Source organism: Onychomys torridus, chromosome 6, assembly GCF_903995425.1.
Source record: "Onychomys torridus chromosome 6, mOncTor1.1, whole genome shotgun sequence".
NCBI classification, from domain to species: domain Eukaryota; kingdom Metazoa; phylum Chordata; class Mammalia; order Rodentia; family Cricetidae; genus Onychomys; species Onychomys torridus.
Window position 1 is genome coordinate 96,589,165 of NC_050448.1, and position 17,900 is coordinate 96,607,064.

Here is a 17,900-nt window from a genome sequence, read left to right on the forward strand (position 1 = left end):
TTTAAGTAAAAATATCTTTAGACAGTTGCAGACATGTCAAGTCAAAGTGCTTCTAAATAATGAGTCTTATAAATAAGAATTTTGTAACATTTTACTCCAGAAAAAGGAATTTTTACTTTGTTAGCCTTCTTAGGGTAACAGAATGGGCTGTGAGTTTACTGTATAGGGAAAAACCTTTTGTATATTCAAAGTGTAAGATTATTAATAGCAGACACTTAAAAACTGCTTTTGCTAAAAAGCCCTGACTCCTCCATTGGGTCCACAAGATAACTCAAAGCACAGTGAAGACCTGGCACCTCTGCCTTCATTTTTCATCTGTCTCCTCAGGCAATTCACAAAGCACCAGGATCCCAAAGACACCTACAGGTCTCCATTATTATCCTAAACTTGCAGTCGCCTTGGAGTGCAAAACAACAGGACCCTTAAAAACCAAGGGGGAGCCGGGTGGTGGTAGCACAGGCCTTTAATCCCAGCACTCGGGAGGCAGAGACAAGTGGATCTCTGTGAATTTGAGGCCAGTCTGGGCTACAAAGTGAGCTCCAGGAAAGGCGCAAAACTACACAGTGAAACCCTGTCTTGAAAAACAAAAAACAAAACAAAACAAAAACACCTAAGGGGGTTAGCAACTCTTGACCTTCTCTGAAACTACCTCAGAGTGACAGCCAATTCTAAGACAGACCCCCACCCACTGAGGGCAGGGGTGATGATGGCGAGGCCACCCTGAGCAGGAGAAATCGTCTTTGAGGAAACCAGATTAGTCCTCTCAACAGTGAGGATGAATACTTCTCAGTGGACCAGCTTGCAGGACCATCCGAAACAGTGATCTAAATACAGGGCCATACCTTGACCAGGACTGCCTAGTCACACCTACAGTCCTGCCGAGTCTTCCTTTCTTTAAGACTGAAGCTCATGTCAGCAATCTGAAGGTGAACACTGGGCATCCATTCCTCTCCAGATCGATGACATCTCCTTTTGTTTTTCGCCATTGCTGATCTTTCCCATTGGTGTTATTAAATGACCCGATGGGGCTGTGGGAGCTGATATTTCTGCCCTAAACTCTGGTTGCAGATTGTTCAATAATAGGGTCTTTAATCCAGTTTTTGGGAAGCAGAGTCAGGCAGATCTCTTTGAGTTCAAGACCAACCTGTACTACATAGAGAGTTCCAGGGCAGCCAGCCAGGGCTACATAGAGATGCCCTGTCTCCAAACAACAACAACAAAATGTTTTCATTTCTTTTTCTCTAATTTTGCTTTGCTATGAACAGACTCAATTTAGATATATTTCATAATAAAATAACATAACAAAGGAGCCATTAAAACAGCAAGCCTGCAATGGATCTTACTTATCAATTCACTAAATAAGACAACCACTAATTTCTCCTTTAAAACAACAGCATGCATTTGATTTTTTTAAAAGCAGGCATAAAAGTCCAAAGGGAAACTAGTATTCATCTCATATAATTAAGCATTTAACTTGCCAGTCTACACACAGGCAGCCATTTACCAAGCTGATGATTTCAGAGGTCAATCAAGACAGAACAGCAGTTCATAATATCTATGCTTACAGATTCATGTAAAGGACCCGTTAACTTTATCAGTTTATATTCTTTCTACAGCACACAGAAATCTATACATATCCAAGGCTGTTAAACCACAAATGCATCTAGAAAGTCAAGTAGTTACATCTGCAAGGTCCTAAGGATTTTTAAGTGGAAATTCAAATAATAGTGTCATTTGCCTGACTTGGTTTAGGAGTACAGACAGACACACCAAGTCAGGAGTGGAGGCTCATGTCATCCCTCCACCTTTTGGTTTTTTGAGACAGGGTTTCTCTGTGTAGTTTTGCGCCTTTCCTGGAGCTCACTTTATAGACCAGACTGGCTTCAAACTCATAGAGATCCGCTTGCCTCTGCCTCCCGAGGTGAAGGCAGGAAGGTCAAGAGTTTAGGGGGCATGGGAGGAGTTGGATGGGTGAGGTGGGGGATAGCAATGATGTTAATACAGTATACTCAAGTATGAAATTCTCGAAAACCCAAATACCCTAATGGTACTTCAGCCTCACTGCTACCTATTATGAATTTAGCATTACTGTTACGAAAAGACAAAGAGAAGAACCCATAAGCATTGAGGAAATGCACATGATCCCTAAATCACCTGGATAAGACTGTAATGTGATGAACTGCCTTTCCTTTTAATATATATATTTGGTGTAACTGGTGTGAAGGGGGAGGGGAGGAGTGTGCTAATTCAAGATTAGGTTCAGCCAGCCTATGCTACATGAGACCCCATCTCAAAAGACCAAAACCAAACTAAACAAACTAAAGCAAATAGACACTAGTAGAAAAATACGTGTGAATTTATTATTTTAGTTATTAAACAAGTTAACTTATCTTAAAAGTGATCCCTGCATGCATTTGAATGCGGCCACTGTGAATTGAGACTTACAGAATACTGGGCATGGTGGCTCATGCCTTTAGCCCCAGCACTTTGGAGGCAGAGGCACAGGCTGATCTCTGAGTTTGAAGTCTACCTGGTCTACATGGTGAGTTCCAGGACAGCCAGGGCTACACAGAGAAAACCTCTCTCAAAACAAACAAGGCCCGGCAGTGGTGGCACACGCCTTTAATCCCAGCACTTGGGAGGCAGAGGCAGGCGGATCTCTGTGAGTTTGAAGCCAGCCTGGGCTACAAAGCGAGTTCCAGAAAAGGTGCAAAGCTACACAGAGAAACCCTGTCTCAAAAAAAAAAAAAAAACAAACAAAAAAAAAAAAAAAAAAAGACTTACAGGCTATGTTCAGCCTTAAGCGTCTCTCTCCAGCCTTGTCTGCTAGCTAGGCTACAGTGAATGCTGGTACTCACCAATACAAAGCAGTATGCCGTTAGAGCGGCACAATGGTGAATTACAAAAAACTTGTCGCCAATCACTTTCCAATTCAAAAGTATAATCAATAAATCTGCAAGAAAGAGAAATGAGATATCACATTGGAAAAAAGCTGCTTGGTTTTATGAGTATTAACCTCATTGTCCACTAACCTGAGGCTGTCCATTCTGACATCACAGCGCTTAGTTCAGCCTCCAAATCCATGACTCCACCCACTTTCGCTCCCTTAACCGGCCTCGAGCTAGGGAAGCTTCACAGCCTCAGAATCCAGCGGCCATACCCAACAGTACTAACAACTGCTAGCGCTATAAGCAAATGACTTGTTTCCAGAGTTAAACACGTTGAAAATACGATTAATCAAAAATAAGTTAATGTAAGTTTATGTTGTTGATTTTTAGTCCTACAACAAGGCAAACAAGTAAATATCAGAAAAAAGGTACAAAATTATCCCTTCATATTTAAAATACTAATTCTTCTTACTTGTTCATTCATTTACTTATTTATTTTTGAGAGAGAGCTCATGCAGCTCAACTAGCTTCCAATTTGCTATTAGCTGAGGTTCATCTGGAACCCCTGATCTTCCCATTTCTGTGATTGCAGGTGTACACTACCTTACCATGCCCCCAACAGAAAAAAAAATCAAAAGAGACAGATAAATATTAAGGAAAACCACCAAGAATTATGACTATTCAAAAAGTCTACAAATAAAGAGAAGGCATCAATTTCTCACCAAGAGACTCAGTCTACATATCACGACTCAGAAAATAGTTCAGTGTAGATGTAACTGGCTTGTTAAATAAGAAACACAGAACCAATTGCAGAGTTAAAAACCATGAGGTCAGAGCAAGAGCGGAAAACCCTACCCTTCACTGCTTCTGCTGTCCTTCCTCTCCACAAGAGACCTACTTCTGTGTGTCCTATCTATTTATAGACTTTCTGTTCTGTTTTCTCATTGGTTGTAAACCCAGCCACATGACCTCCTCGTCACTGCCTGTTTGTACAGACCTCCAGGTCTTCTATGGTTGGTATTGAGATTAAAGGCATGTGTCTGCCATGCTGGCTGTGTCCTTGAACACACAGAGATCTACCTAGCTCTGCCTCCCAAGTGCTGGGATTAAAGGAGTGCACCACTACCACCCAGCTTCTGCTCTGGCTTGCTCTGACCTCAAGGCAACTTTATTAACATACAAATAAAATCACATTTCAATACAAATAAAATATCACTATAGCTCAGATTAACAAAATAGAAACTACTCAAAATATTAACACAACTATTTCCTTAGCAAATGGTTGAACATCAAAAGTAGACTGGGAAACTGACGGCCACCGTGGGTTCACACTTGTGGCATTAGAGCCTCTAGGATGTGGAGATTTCATTTCTGAAAGCAAATGTTACTAGCATAAAACTAGATATAAACATTTTGGAAGAGGGCTAGAGCTGTAAACTTTAAAGAGAAACTAAATACTATAAGAAAAATAACATAAGAATATCAGTGATTACCTGATACCTTTCTTTCAATATATCCATTTTCCCTGTATGTTTTGGCTGCATTTTCTTTGGTCACAAGCTATGACCATTTTGTGGCATATTCTATAGAGACTGAGATGACCTTACTTTGTGTGATGAACATTTTATGCATTGTTATCTTATTTAGGAGAGTCTTAATTATAATTTTATTCTGTACACGATCCCGGAACCGCTGAGGAGGCAGCTCTGTAGAGTGCCTGCCTAGCATGCATAAAGGCCCGGGTTTGGTCCTCAGCAGCACATGAGCTGCATGGTGGTACCTGCTTAAAATACCAACAATTTTAGGTTGAGGCATCTAAAGGTCATGGTTACCCTTGGCTATATAGCAAATTTGAGGCCAGCCTGGGCTACAGGAGACCCTGTTTCAAAACCAAAAATAAGCTAACATAAAAAGATTGCCTGAGAGTTACTATGCTGCAATGACAATATATCATTGACCCAGGAATGTGACACACTATGAACTGTGTGATCATGTCAATGACATTTTCTGTCAGAAGAGCAAATCTTTTCCCAATATGTTGATGGCTCCGTTTTTAAATTGGGTTATCAAATAATCATTTCTCTAAAACCTACTCCTTCCTCTTAATTATTTCAATATAATTATTTTGTTACAATTCATATCTTCATGGCATATAAATTTCCTAAGAAATTCACCCCTTGTCTTTATCATTGTATCATATTCTATTTTGATTTTTATTTTCTTTCAATTATTTTAGTAAGTTTTAGAATCATAATATAGGATTCTTATATAAATGTCCAAATCATGGCTGATGTCTTTCTTGTGTGATTATCCAAAAAATAATCTAAAATGTTTCTAACTGCAGTTAAGATGGCATATTCTCTATTTCCCTTGTTCTCGCTGTAAAAAATGCCAACCCAAACCCTACCCAACATGAAAAAGAGCAGAAGAGAATGTGGAGTCAGAGGCACACCTTAACTGATCATGTCTAGACAACTTACATGTGCAAATTTTAGCTAAACAATAAAAATTTGTAACTACTGGAAAGTCTTCAAGGGCCCTGGCTAGTGAGGGGCACAGGCTCAACCATCATTAGTGTGATAGTAATTATACTAATAGGCTCTTTAGGAAAGAGAAAGGCCACTGTTTTGCTTTGTTTGTTTGTTGTGGTTTTTTTTTTATTTTTTTATTTTTAAGAGGCCTCGCTCTTCAACTAAGTTCTTTCTTGACCTAGAAAGCCAAAAGTAAGTTTCAGGCTTGCCACCATTGAAGGTTGTATTTTTTCCTGTATAGATCCTTAATTTTCAAATAAGCCAAAAGCATGAACAATAGATTCTTTGCATCACTCCAAAAAGTTTAACATGTAACAAGCAATGAAAAAATGCTATCACATACCAGAAATGAGGTAGCCTGAAGCAGTTGCAATATTCAATTTCACAAGCGTTGAATCACCCCTATACATATTTAAAACAAAAACAAAACAAAAACCCACCACGTTATCTTCTTAAACATTCGGACAGTTTTCTTTTTCATCTGATTTATTGAGACAAGGCTTCACGTGGTCCAGGCTGGCCTCAAACTTGCTAGTTAAGGCCATCCTTAACTAGCTTTCCTGAGGTCTTGTCTCCACTTGCCCTGTAGGACCACAGGATACACCAGCACACCCAACACAGTACCAACTGTTCTAATCACAGACCTGTTGCCCATCTTTCCCATTGAGTTTACTCAGAGGCTAAGCCAGCCTCCAGAATCTTCCTAATGATTAATCATTGATTGTAGGCATTTAAACTGGGCTGAAATCTTCTAGGAAACCATCTAACACCAATCCACACTGGGGTTTGCAGTGTCAAAAAACAGAGCTCCTAAGGATGGTCAAGAGCAGTTTATATAGTTTCTGGAGTGCTTAGAACTATCCCAGAAGCTTCAGTCCATGGGCACAACACACGGTGTGTTTTTGCTTTAAATGCAGAGGCAGCACCCACCAGTTTCAATGAGCTTTTGGAAGACACCTGAGGACCCACTGGCTACAATTGTAGACTCCATTCTAAACCTATCTAAGCACAGTGGTATGCTAAGATAATACTTCTGAATGTACAAATAGACATAATGCATATACATATATATGATTAAAAAAGTAATTTTACAAAAATATGTGTCTTCACATGATTTGTTCATATAAGGACTGAAATAGAATTTTAGATGCTGATTTTTTTTCAAATTCCTTACTTGAATCAGGGACTCAAGTAAATGAAGAAATCATCTATATATTTCATCTTTGATTTTTTTGAGGCAATACAGTCCTATCAATATTACTGTACTGAGGATGAGAGGGATTTGCCTATTACCTGAGAATATGATCAGGACAGGACAATTTGACCCGATGTTGTAGCCAGGGTCACAGATGCATATCAATATAATGAATTTACTTTGTTTTATTTCATTTATTATTAGTAGTATATGTGTGTTGTGCATATGTGTATGACGTCTGTGAGTATAGGCATGCACATGCTACTGTGTGTGTGTGTGTGTGTGTGTGTGTCTGTGTGTGTGTGTGTGTGTGTGTGTCTGTGTGTGTGTGTAGGTCAGAAGACAACTTTCAGGAGTCTGCTCTTTCATTCCACCTTTTATGTGGTTCCAGGGTTTAAACTCAGGTTGCCAGGCTTAGTCACATATTTGCTCCACGCCATCCTTCATATGATTTATAATATGTATCACTTTAAAATTAACACAAAATAAAACTGCTAATAGTTGAACTAAAATGGAAATGCAGGAGGAAAGTCACATTTTCTTCATACATTTTGACCTGGAAATGCAAATCAGGAAAATTAGACCTGGAATAAATCACAGAACCAAAGGAAAAAACGGCAAAATTTACATTAGGTTAAAGTTCACCGAGGCCAAACTTGACCAAGGAGCCTTATCGGGTTTTTTTATATTTTATTTTATTTTATTTTTAATTAAATGTACTTCTCAAAGGACTGGTTCTGTTTACAATCATGTTAGAAAAAAAAACATGGGGGGATTAAAGCTATAATTTATTTAGATTAAGAATAAAAAACCTGGTCAAGGTATAAAATATGCTAAAATGAGTCATTTTGGGAAAAGGAATTCCTAATGAAAATGAAAATGAATCAGCTAGTATGATCCTAAAGGGATAATTTTACACTTATGGCAGGGGTGGTATCCTTGTAGTCACATGGTGGTCATCCAAACACCTGGTTAAGTTGTCCTGTATTCCACAGAACACAGTCACCTCACATCAGTACTCCCCACACGCCTCTCCCTTCCATGAAGCTAACTTAAACCTTCCTAAGCTGGCCAAAGTTCTGCAATTGCAACCATACTTAATGTTTTCGGGAAGAGCCATCCTCAGTTACCGTAGATTATTACCGGTACTCAGTCGTCATGTTTGTAAGTGTTTCTCATGTGATTTTAATCCCTCTCGCTTGGCCATATGTAAGTCTCTTTTCAATTCTTTGATGGCAAGCAATGGGTCAGCCACAAGTTCAAAGGCAAGTCTTTAGTGATTACTCCAGCTGACTGTCCTAGCTCCATGATAACACTGTTTTGCTCACAACAGTGTTGGTAGAAACTTGGTTTTGCTCAACCAGTCATACTCTCTTTGTTTGGGGAACACTTGCAGTATGGAAGCAAAAGGGCCCTCACCATTGTGTTCCCATCTAAAATCATTTTAACATAGTTGGCTGAAGCAGGACTGACTAGAAGCACTTCAATAAGGCATACATCAAAGATAATCGATGTTTTTAAGTCATGCAAATGAGGCTGTTATTAACAATTCATAGCACAGCATAAATCAAAATGAATAAGTGGGAAAGAAATGGCTCACCAGAGTGGATCAGCTATGGTAGGCTCATCAAAGAAGAAGAGGTATAAGCCAAAAATTCCAACCAGCAAAGAGTGGCACGTAGACACTACCCTGAAATGGAACAGGACACATACAGATCTCAGATTCCTTGCAATAAAGGACTTCTTTCTCTAAGACATTTTCCATTCTGAAAAATTCACACCTCAAAGCATTAAAAGTTAAACATGAAAGAGTGAAATGTAGAAGTAGGGTACATCCGAGGATGACTAAACAGTGTCATCCAGAGGGGACAGGGACATGGCTCAGCAGCAGAGCACCTGCCTGCCATGCATAAGGTTCTAGGTTCAATCCCCAGCACCATTAATATTTAATAATTAAGGGCCAGGGTGGTGGTGCACACCTTTAATCCCAGCATTCAGAAGGCAGAGGCAGGTGGATCTCTGTGAGTTTGAGACAAGCCTGGTCTATGTATCAAGTTCTATGCCAGTCAGAGTTATATGGTAAGACACTCTCAAAAAAAAAATCATCATCATCATCATCATCATAATAATAATAATAATAAGTGTAGTCATTTAGAAATCATAGGGCCACAGCTTTCTTTTCAAGTGAACATGTGTAATTCTGGGGGAATCATTTCTCTGTGTTAAGGTTCTAAAGTGGAAACACATTTGACACTGTTAATAGTCTTGCCTAAACTGGTACACGACCCTCTGACCTCCAAGTTCCTTCCACAGCAGTACAGGTGCAGCAGAGAGCTTGCACCACCGCCAGGCATTCAAACACTGCATCTAAATCACCACACAGAGGGCTTCCTACAGCTGTTCAAAATCCTATGAGTGGAAAGCATGGCCTCTCTCTCCTGAAGTCCTAAATAGTGATTAGTAACCATATGTGAAAAACCTTTCTTCCTCAGCTCCTTCCCAGGACGGGTTGGCAGGTGAAAAGCACCCACTGCTGAGCCTGAGTTCTGGAGGACCCACAGGGTGGAAGGAGGGACGCTCCTGACATCTACACATGCAATGGTGTATGTGTCCACAAACATACAAATATACAGGAAGCATAAAAACATTTAGGTTTCTTTTTGTAAAATAAAATCTGATTTTTAAATTTGATTTCTGACATACAGGCTTCGAGTGTTAACGGGTTAAATGGTAAGCAAAAGTGTGGTACGTTCTCAGATGATGGAGGTGAAATTTAGTCAAAAGCTCTTGATATCCTGAGCAAATACTCCAAGCTACCCACCAATCTGTACCAGACTCTTCACTTCTACAGCTGAGTGCGGGAACAGCATTGGGGACAGCATTAAGGAGGTGGAGGCAGGAAAATCAGGAAGTTATTCTGAGCTACATAGTGAGTTGCAGGCTAGCCTGGGCTACATAAACCTCTGTCTCAAAAATGCAAAATAACAACAACAATAAAAGTCTATACTTGCAGAAACTGCTGTTGGTAAACATTTGAAATTTTTATCTCTTTTAAACCATATTCCTAGAAAAGCAAAAATGTAGATCCTATAGTAGCTAAAAAGAAACACCAAAAGGAAAGATTTCAAAAAAGAGTTGTCTGCTGCTTGGAGCATATGTCAAGTCTGGAAGCTGAGTTTTAAGACATAACTATGTACTTTAAAAACAGCCCGACTCAGCCGGGTAGTGGTGGCGCGTGACTGTAATCCCAGCATTCGGGAGGCAGAGGCAGGTGGGTCTCTGTGAGTTCGAGGCCAGCCTGGGCTACAGAGCTAGTCCAGGACAGGCTCCAAAGCTACAGAGAAAACCTGTCTCAAAAACCAAAACAAACAACAACAAAAACCCAACCCAACCCTCCTTTGTACTCTTTATCTCTAAGTTCCAAGTATACAAGCTGGAGCAGGAAGCAGAAGAGAGAGAGAGAGGAGAAAACGCCATTAGAACAGCTAAATGAATCTTGTATGAGGCCAGGCTCCTTCAAAGCAGAACTTGGTTTCACATGTTATAATTTCCTGCATCACAGAACGGTGATGAGACTGAGTAACGCAAAGTAGTTTCCAATTCCACTTTCATGTCTGCCGCTCTCTCTCTGCTCCCTCCTCGTTTCTTTGGCTGGCAGCTACACGATTCAAAACCTTTTACGTAGTCTAACCACATTGAAAGGGAAACAAAAAGACAAAGAGTTCAAATTTACTCAGAAATTCTGCCTCTCCCACTCATCTTTCCCACCATTCTTTCTATCTTCAAATATTAGTACAAGAGTTTTTAAAAAATAATAATGATATATGGGCTGAAGGGATGGCTCAGTGGTTAAGAGTACTGGCTGCTCTTCCTCAGCATAGGAGTTCAATTCCCAGTATCCACATGGAGGCTCGCGACCATCTGTAACTCCAGTCCCAGGGATCCAGCACCCCTTCTGACCTCCACAGGCACTCATCAAGCATGTGGTGCACAGACATACATGAAAGCAACACACCCGTAAAAAGAATAAATCTAGAAGGCTATAAATTGTAATTAGAAGTTCATGACAGGGTAGAGACTATACACTCTGCTCGCTAGTCTGTAAAATTCCATCAAATTGCATGTGGCTAACTTGCATGGGCTACTCACAGCTCCAAGAAATATTTTCTTTCATTACCACCACAAAAGAATACATGTTTGTTGTTGTGAATTTTTCAGAGCAGGATGCAAAAGACCTAGAGTCAGCTGGAGTCTACTAAGTTTTCCAAATTTGCCTCAAACGTGAAATAACGCTACCCCTAGCGTTTTTCTTTTATGTCTATGGATGTTTTGTTTGCATGCATCCCTAGTACCCCTGGAGGCCAGAAGAGGGCAAACCCGTGGGACTGAAGTTTCAGAAGGTGTGAACTGTGATGTGGGTGCTGGGAACTGAACCCAGATCCTCCGGAAAAGCAGCCACCAGTCTTAACCACTGAGCCACCCCCAGCCCCAACATCTTCTGATGTAAGAATTCTTAAACTTTTCTTGTGTGATGTCTTGTCTTTCTTCTAGCCCCAAGACCACACAAACATTTTAACCTTGAACTTTTTTAAAAACCTAAAGGAAGACTTTTTTGCTTCATAAAACTATTTTTAAATCAATTCATTATGTTTTCATGGCTTTACCTTGAGTTCCATTCAATCTTCTTCTCGATGCTAAGACTATGATAACCTGAAGAGACTTTTGCTGAAAACCAGTAACTTATAAAATGGAAAAGAACCTGAAAGACAGCAAAACTACAACAAACAGTGCCGACGACCAGTTCCGTGTTGGCTTCCATACTTCTTCAACCTGTCGAGAGAAAGGACGGCCCTAAGTTGCTGTCGCACAACAAGCTACAATATTTTTAAAAAATCTTAACAAGTATACATTTATTTCAGTTTTTTTAATACACATATAAGAATATAAGAAAAAATTCAATCTAAGGAAAATAAACCAAGAATTTGCAAGCCTCTCTTTTCTTCTCATTTACTATCTAGGTGTCAAGTGTCATACATCTGTTATTTAAAACACAAATACTTTTTTAAGTACCCTAGTACCTTAAAGATCTCCATGTCATTTAAAAAAAAAAAAAAAACATTTGAACATCACAACTCAAACTTATCTAATCTTAGGAGTTTAACATTAAGAGGAAATTTCCATTGCTGTAATTGAAATTACTCTTTTAACAATATTGTTTTAATTCTAGTTAGACAAATTGATTGCTCTTTGACTCAATTTTCTCCTCTGTAAATTGAGAGTTGGTCGGGTAATTTCTAAGGAATAGTTAAGCCCCAAATCATAGAACATTGCCTACAATGACAAACAAAAAATAAATTACAAAGTTAAAAACTGATTGCAGTATGAGACACAATGTTGAAGACAAAATTTACATTTTAAGAAGAAGTAAGTAATTAACAGAACCATAGAGGCTGAGAGATGGTTCAGCAGTTATGAGCCTTGCTACTCCTGCAGAGGACCAGGGTGTAATGCTTAGCACCCACATCCAGTGACTTCAACCACCTGTCATTCAGGTCCACAGAATCTAACATCCGCCTGCACAAGCATGCACACAACTAAAAATCAAATAAATCTTTAAAAAAAAAATCACATCACTGTGACTTTAAGTTATTGGTAATGTTAACATTTTTTTTGTTGTTGTTGTTTGGTTGGTTTTTTGAGACAGGGTTTCTCTGTGTAGCTTTGCGCCTTTCCTGGAACTCACTTGGTAGACCAGGCTGGCCTCGAACTCACAGAGATCCGCCTGCCTCTGCCTCCCGAGTGCTGGGATTAAAGGCATGGGCCACCACCACCTGGAAAATGTTTAAAGTACATACTGTTTTGAACACTTTTTTTTCCAGAGCCAAGGACCGAACCCAGGGCCTTGTGCTTGCTAGGCAAGCGCTCTACCACTGAGCTAAATCCCCAACCCCATAGCTTTTTTGTCTCTTTTACAGAAACTGTTTTATCATACTTTTTTTAAAATAAAAAAAAAAAGAGCTTTGGGTTTTAAGGACAGTTAGTGAAAAGAATAGCGTGCACACGCGCGCACACACACACACACACACACACACACACACACACACACGCACATGCACGCACATGCACGCGCACACGCACACACTTGAAGTATGTTTTCTATGTTGCTGGGCTGAACTTCTATTTGTCTCCTAAAAATAAATCTTAAGGCCAGGCGTACTGGCACAGGTCTTCAATCCTAGCACTCGGGAGGCAGAAGCAGGTAGATAACAATGATTTTGAGGCCAGCCTGATCTACATAGTGAGATCCAGGAGCCAGAACCATATAGCCATATATTTTCCTGAGACCCTGTCTCACAGGGGGAAAAAATTCTAGGTACATTCAGCCCCAAAAGAGCTGTGGCATCTGCTCATATCCAGCAGTATTTCTATCTTTGATAGGGCCAGTCCTCAGATGAGAGGAAAATGAATCAATACACATTTTCAAGCTCCTAATTTGAAGAAATAAAGTCACTTACTGAAGCCAATTCACCAGAGAAAAACCAAGTCATTGCCTGAGCTAGCAATGACCCCACTTCATCCCCTGCCAACCAGGACATCATAATTTGAATCAGTCTCCCACGGGGCTCCTTCTGACAGAATTCATGTCTGTAATGAATTATACCACCCCATCACTACCTCTCTCTATGAGTGTATGCTTGGTAAAATTGATATTGCAATTCTTCTCTGCAAGACTCCATTAACTTTATTGCTCATTTACTTTTTATATTTTTTTATTTCAATGTGTGTGCACTGGGCATTAGAAAAATTAATTTGTGGGCTTTTAGCTTAGGCTTACTATTAACCAAATAATACATAAAAGTAAGCTTTGTACATCAACTAAGTGTGTTAGTACTTGATTATGTGTCACGTAAGGAAAAGTGCCTTTCTAAAGGCAGAGCAAGTGCAAACCTGGCGGCCAGGTAGAGAGATAATTAAAGAAAATGGCTCAGCCTGGAAGGAGGGGACTGGACCTGCCTGTACTGAATCCACCAGGTTTAAATGAATCCCCAGGGGAGTCTTGGCCCTGGAGGAGATGGGAATGGAGGGGAGGAGATGGGGGAAAAGTGGGGATGGGAGCGGGAGGGGGGAGGACAGGGGAACCCATGGCTGATGTGTAAAACACAAATATAATAAATTTTAAAAAGGGGGGAAAAAAGAAAAGAAAAGAAAATGGAATCAGGAACCAGAAGGTTCCGAGAGTCTAAGCCAGTGGTTCTCAATATGTAGGTCACGACCCCTTTGGGGTTTGCATATCAGGCATCCTACATATCAGATATTTACATTATGATTCATAATAGTAGCAAAATAGTAGCATATAGTTATGAAGTAGCAACAAAATAATGTTGTGGTTGGGGTCACCACAACATGAGGAAATGTACTGAAGGGTCACAGCATTAGGGAGGGTGAGCACTGTTCTGAGCACGACTGTGAGGGTGATTTGCTGAAGGCTTGGGACACTGGTCCTGGAGTATGGGCTGCTGCTGGTAGACTTCGTTAAAATTCAATGTATACACAAGCATTTCTTGAATGTTTCCTGAAAGTTGTTATAAAACTTATCACACATTACCAGGTTTGTTAATTATTAATTAACTAATACACTAAATAAGGCATTCTAACAATCCACCATCAAGAAATGCATTATGGGGCCAGGTGTGACAATGCATGCCTTTATTCCCAGTGGTCATGCCTCTAATCCCAGCAGTAGGGAGGCAGGGATAGGTAGATTTCTGTGAGTTCATGGCTACCTGTCTATACAATGAGACCCTGTCTCAAAAGAAACAAGAAGGAGGAGGAGGAGGAAGAGGAGGAGGAAAGGAGAAGAAGAAGGAGGAGGAGGAGAAGGAGAAAAAAGAGAGAAAAGGAAGAAAGAGAGAATGCAGTGTGGGCTCAAAAGGTGATTCCATGGGTCAAGGTACTTGTTACCAAACCTGGCAACCAAGTTCCACCCTAGGATCCACATGGTGTCAAGAAAGACTTTAACTCCCAAAACTTGTCGCCTGACCTCTACATGTACGCCTTCTCACATATTCGAGTGTGTGCACAGACACACACACAGAGACACAAATTAAATAAATATAATTTTTAAAAATAATTATTTCCCAAGTCTTAGATTTTTGTGAATTATTTGTTATAGTGAATGATATTCTATATGTTTCAAAAGATTTATTATATTTTATGTGTATTAGTATTTTCTCTGCAAGTATGCACACTCAGTGCATACCTGGTGCCTGCAGAGACCAGAAGACGGCACCAGATCTCCTGGTATTAGAGTTATGGATGGCTGTCAGTCCTCGGGAGGGTGCTGAGATTGGAATCCAGGTCCTCTGCAAGGGTAAGTGCTTTTAACTGATGAGTCATCTCCAACCCCCAATATTTTATATTTTCAACAGACTTATTTTCTATTTTCTTGGGTTATATGATGAGAGTATTTCTTTGCCAAAAAAAAAAAAAGTTTCATTTATAACTAAACAAAGAACACCATATATTCAAGCTGTGACTTCTATTAAAGGCTCAGCAGACAGAAGCTAATTAAATTGTTGTACTCTCAGCTCTGCTCCTTAATAAGCAGCTGCTTGCTTAATCAGTCATGCCAAATCAAGAACTCATCTAGAGATTATTACAAATGTCCCCCCGAGAAAACTAAGGCCTCTTGGTAGAAGTAACTGTCCCTGTTCGTTCACTTCAGGTGCCTGAATCAGACGATGGAATGACAGAACAGGACAGAGCAAATAATGCCTAATACTAGCCTAGATAAAGGGCCTTTGCGGACTTGGCAATCAGTAAGCATAGGCGATCACAGAGAGGGTGGAGAAGCATTAAGCCTCATTCATGCACCTCTACATGTGGCCAGCATCTGGTAGGAAGCTAGGAAGCTAGAAGGCTGACCTGGTGGGAGCTGTCCTAGAAAAAAGCAGCTGAAACAGAACCGAGAAATGAACAAGACTTAAGAAATGAATTCTACCATATAATTAGCTGTCTTGATTCACAGGGATTGTGGACACTAAAGAAACTTCCACTGTCTTGCTGAGTATAATGATGCTTGCTGGTCCTTTTCCCACAAGATGGCACAAACTTTCAGGAGCTGTGTCTTAGGTCAAGAACAAGCCTAGACCTCTCCCCTCACTACAAAAGCCCTCCTCCTGCAGAAGGACATTTCCTCTCATTTCTGGAGGAATGGCCCTGGAAATGACGCTGATTACATCTTCACTTCAGAGCCCATGAGACATCCTACATCTGTCACTTGTCAGCTACACACCAAGCTTGGTGTTGGTGTTTGGAGTGCTAAATGGGGGGGGGGGGCATTTGTGAGTCAGTAGCAAGACAAGGATATCTACTAACAATCCTAAAGTTCAGGGTGCTATGGGATACTCCTTGATCACTAGGAATTAATACCTAGCAGAGATTGTACATATCAAATGATATCCAAAGACTTGTCCCGGGTTTCGGCACCAAGATAACAGGTTTTCTGTATCCCAATAATAGGTTTCTCCACCGACGCAGTAAGCCAGATCGAGCCGAATTGAAAAAGTAAAAGACCAGATTTATTTGGGCAAAGTAACTCATGGGTGACCCTCTAGCCCCTAGAGATGGAGGCAGGAGAAGGGGCAGAAGAAAACCACATGGCCAATCTAAGGCAGGGTACTTAATACCCTATAGGTGCTGGGTGACAGGGTCTGGCACAAGCTGGGTTTGTGCCCAATTATGGTGCACTTGTACACGGGGTCTTGGGTTGCTGGCAACTTCCAGGGAGGCGCTGCCAAGAATGGGGAACTGGGCTTTTGGTGGCTTTTCTTTGTTGGAGATTCTCTAAGGGAGGGGTTTGGAGAGAGATGGAGTGAGATGGAGGTTCTGCTGGAACAATTTGAATACAAGAGGCTGATAAAGAAAAAAGACATTCTCTTTGTGTATGTATGTGTAGGGGCATGTAGGTGTGCAGAGGCCAGAAGACAACTTTGGGGTCAGTCCTCAGGAGCCATCTACCCTTTTTCACTTGTTTGGTTTGGGTTTTGGTTTTCTTGTTTTTTGTTTTTTGAGACATGCTATCTCATTGGCCTGGAGCTAGCCCAAGTAATCTATACTAGCTAGACAGTGAGCCTCAGGGATCTGCCTGTCTCTTGACTCCCAGAACTGCCTTTCTCTCTCTCTCTCTCTCTCTCTCTCTCTCTCTCTCTCTCTCTCTCTCTCTCTCTCTCTCACATCATGGGTTCTGAGACTCAAACTTAGGTCCTCCACCCTCCAGGCCCAATACTTCCCCATTTATTTAAATACCAACTGGACGCTTTGAGGCTGACCTCAAACAACTCAGTTCCATTGAGTGTTTAGAACCAGCCACTCACCCCCAACAGCTCCGATTCTCATTTCCCTCAGCTCGGCATCCACTTGTAAGTGCAGGGATTCCTGAGGGAGCATGTTTGAATCGCTAAAGCCGTTTCCATGCGGACATACAAGTAGGAACCACTGCCATGACGTTTAGTGGTAAAAACCCTTAAAGGGGCCTGGGATAGGACTGTGTGTTTGTCTTTAAGACCAGCAGGGCAGAAGGAAGCTGAGAACAATGCCCCACTCATGCTTAGCGTTCCTTTTCCAGCCCTGGCTAGCTCCCTTCCCTGCTCCCCACATTTATTCCAGATACATCCACCAGCAAATCTCCAGTTGCGCCTCTCTTCTATTAGACGCATTTTTTTTCCCATTTCACAAGCAAATGAAGGCTACTTGGCATCAACTCTCGACATTGTTCGCTGCCTCGTTCCACCGTCTCTCTGTACACTAGACTCTGGTTATGTATTCCTCACTCCTAATGCAGCTCTCCTTCCGTACAGCTCCAGCACTCACTCCCTATTGCACCAGCACTGGGTGGCTCCATATGGGATGACACAGGTCCATGCCCCTGTCTGGCCCCAAATGAACTAGCCTAAAGCAGCCCTATCTCCACGGCTACACAGCTCAGTGGATGGCACTATCTTACTTCCCATTTCCCAACCTACATCAGCTCAGCCATCCCTCAGGCCTTCTGGTGTCACTGCTACAAGTGACCACACGGCAGCTCCTAAGGGCCGAGAGGATGCCAAATGAAGGGCAGCTTGATCCCAGCAAAGTTCCAGCCAAACCCTTCTCGGGATGGACTGGTGGCTAACTTGAAAAAAATGTGACTGGCTAACAAAACTTGGTGGATCCTGAGCTGGCTAGAACCTAGAAGCTGGATGTAAACCTGTAAGAAGTAGACTTGAGAGCTAGCTCCTGCTGGTG

General features: G+C 41.1%; 1 protein-coding gene across 2 annotated transcripts in view; it reads right to left on the reverse strand.

The window, feature by feature from the left end:
* Window positions 1–17,900, reverse strand: part of LOC118585796 (TLC domain-containing protein 4) — a 51,766-nt gene that overhangs the window by 14,080 nt on the left and 19,786 nt on the right. For both annotated transcript variants that reach the window (XM_036190725.1, XM_036190726.1), the window contains exons 2-5: window positions 11,279–11,444; window positions 8,215–8,304; window positions 5,763–5,821; window positions 2,859–2,953 (exon numbers count right to left, since the gene is read on the reverse strand). In XM_036190725.1, the coding sequence (XP_036046618.1) occupies window positions 2,859–2,953; window positions 5,763–5,821; window positions 8,215–8,304; window positions 11,279–11,433 (399 nt within the window). In that variant the 5' untranslated portion in view covers window positions 11,434–11,444. The remainder of the gene's footprint in view (window positions 1–2,858; window positions 2,954–5,762; window positions 5,822–8,214; window positions 8,305–11,278; window positions 11,445–17,900) is intronic.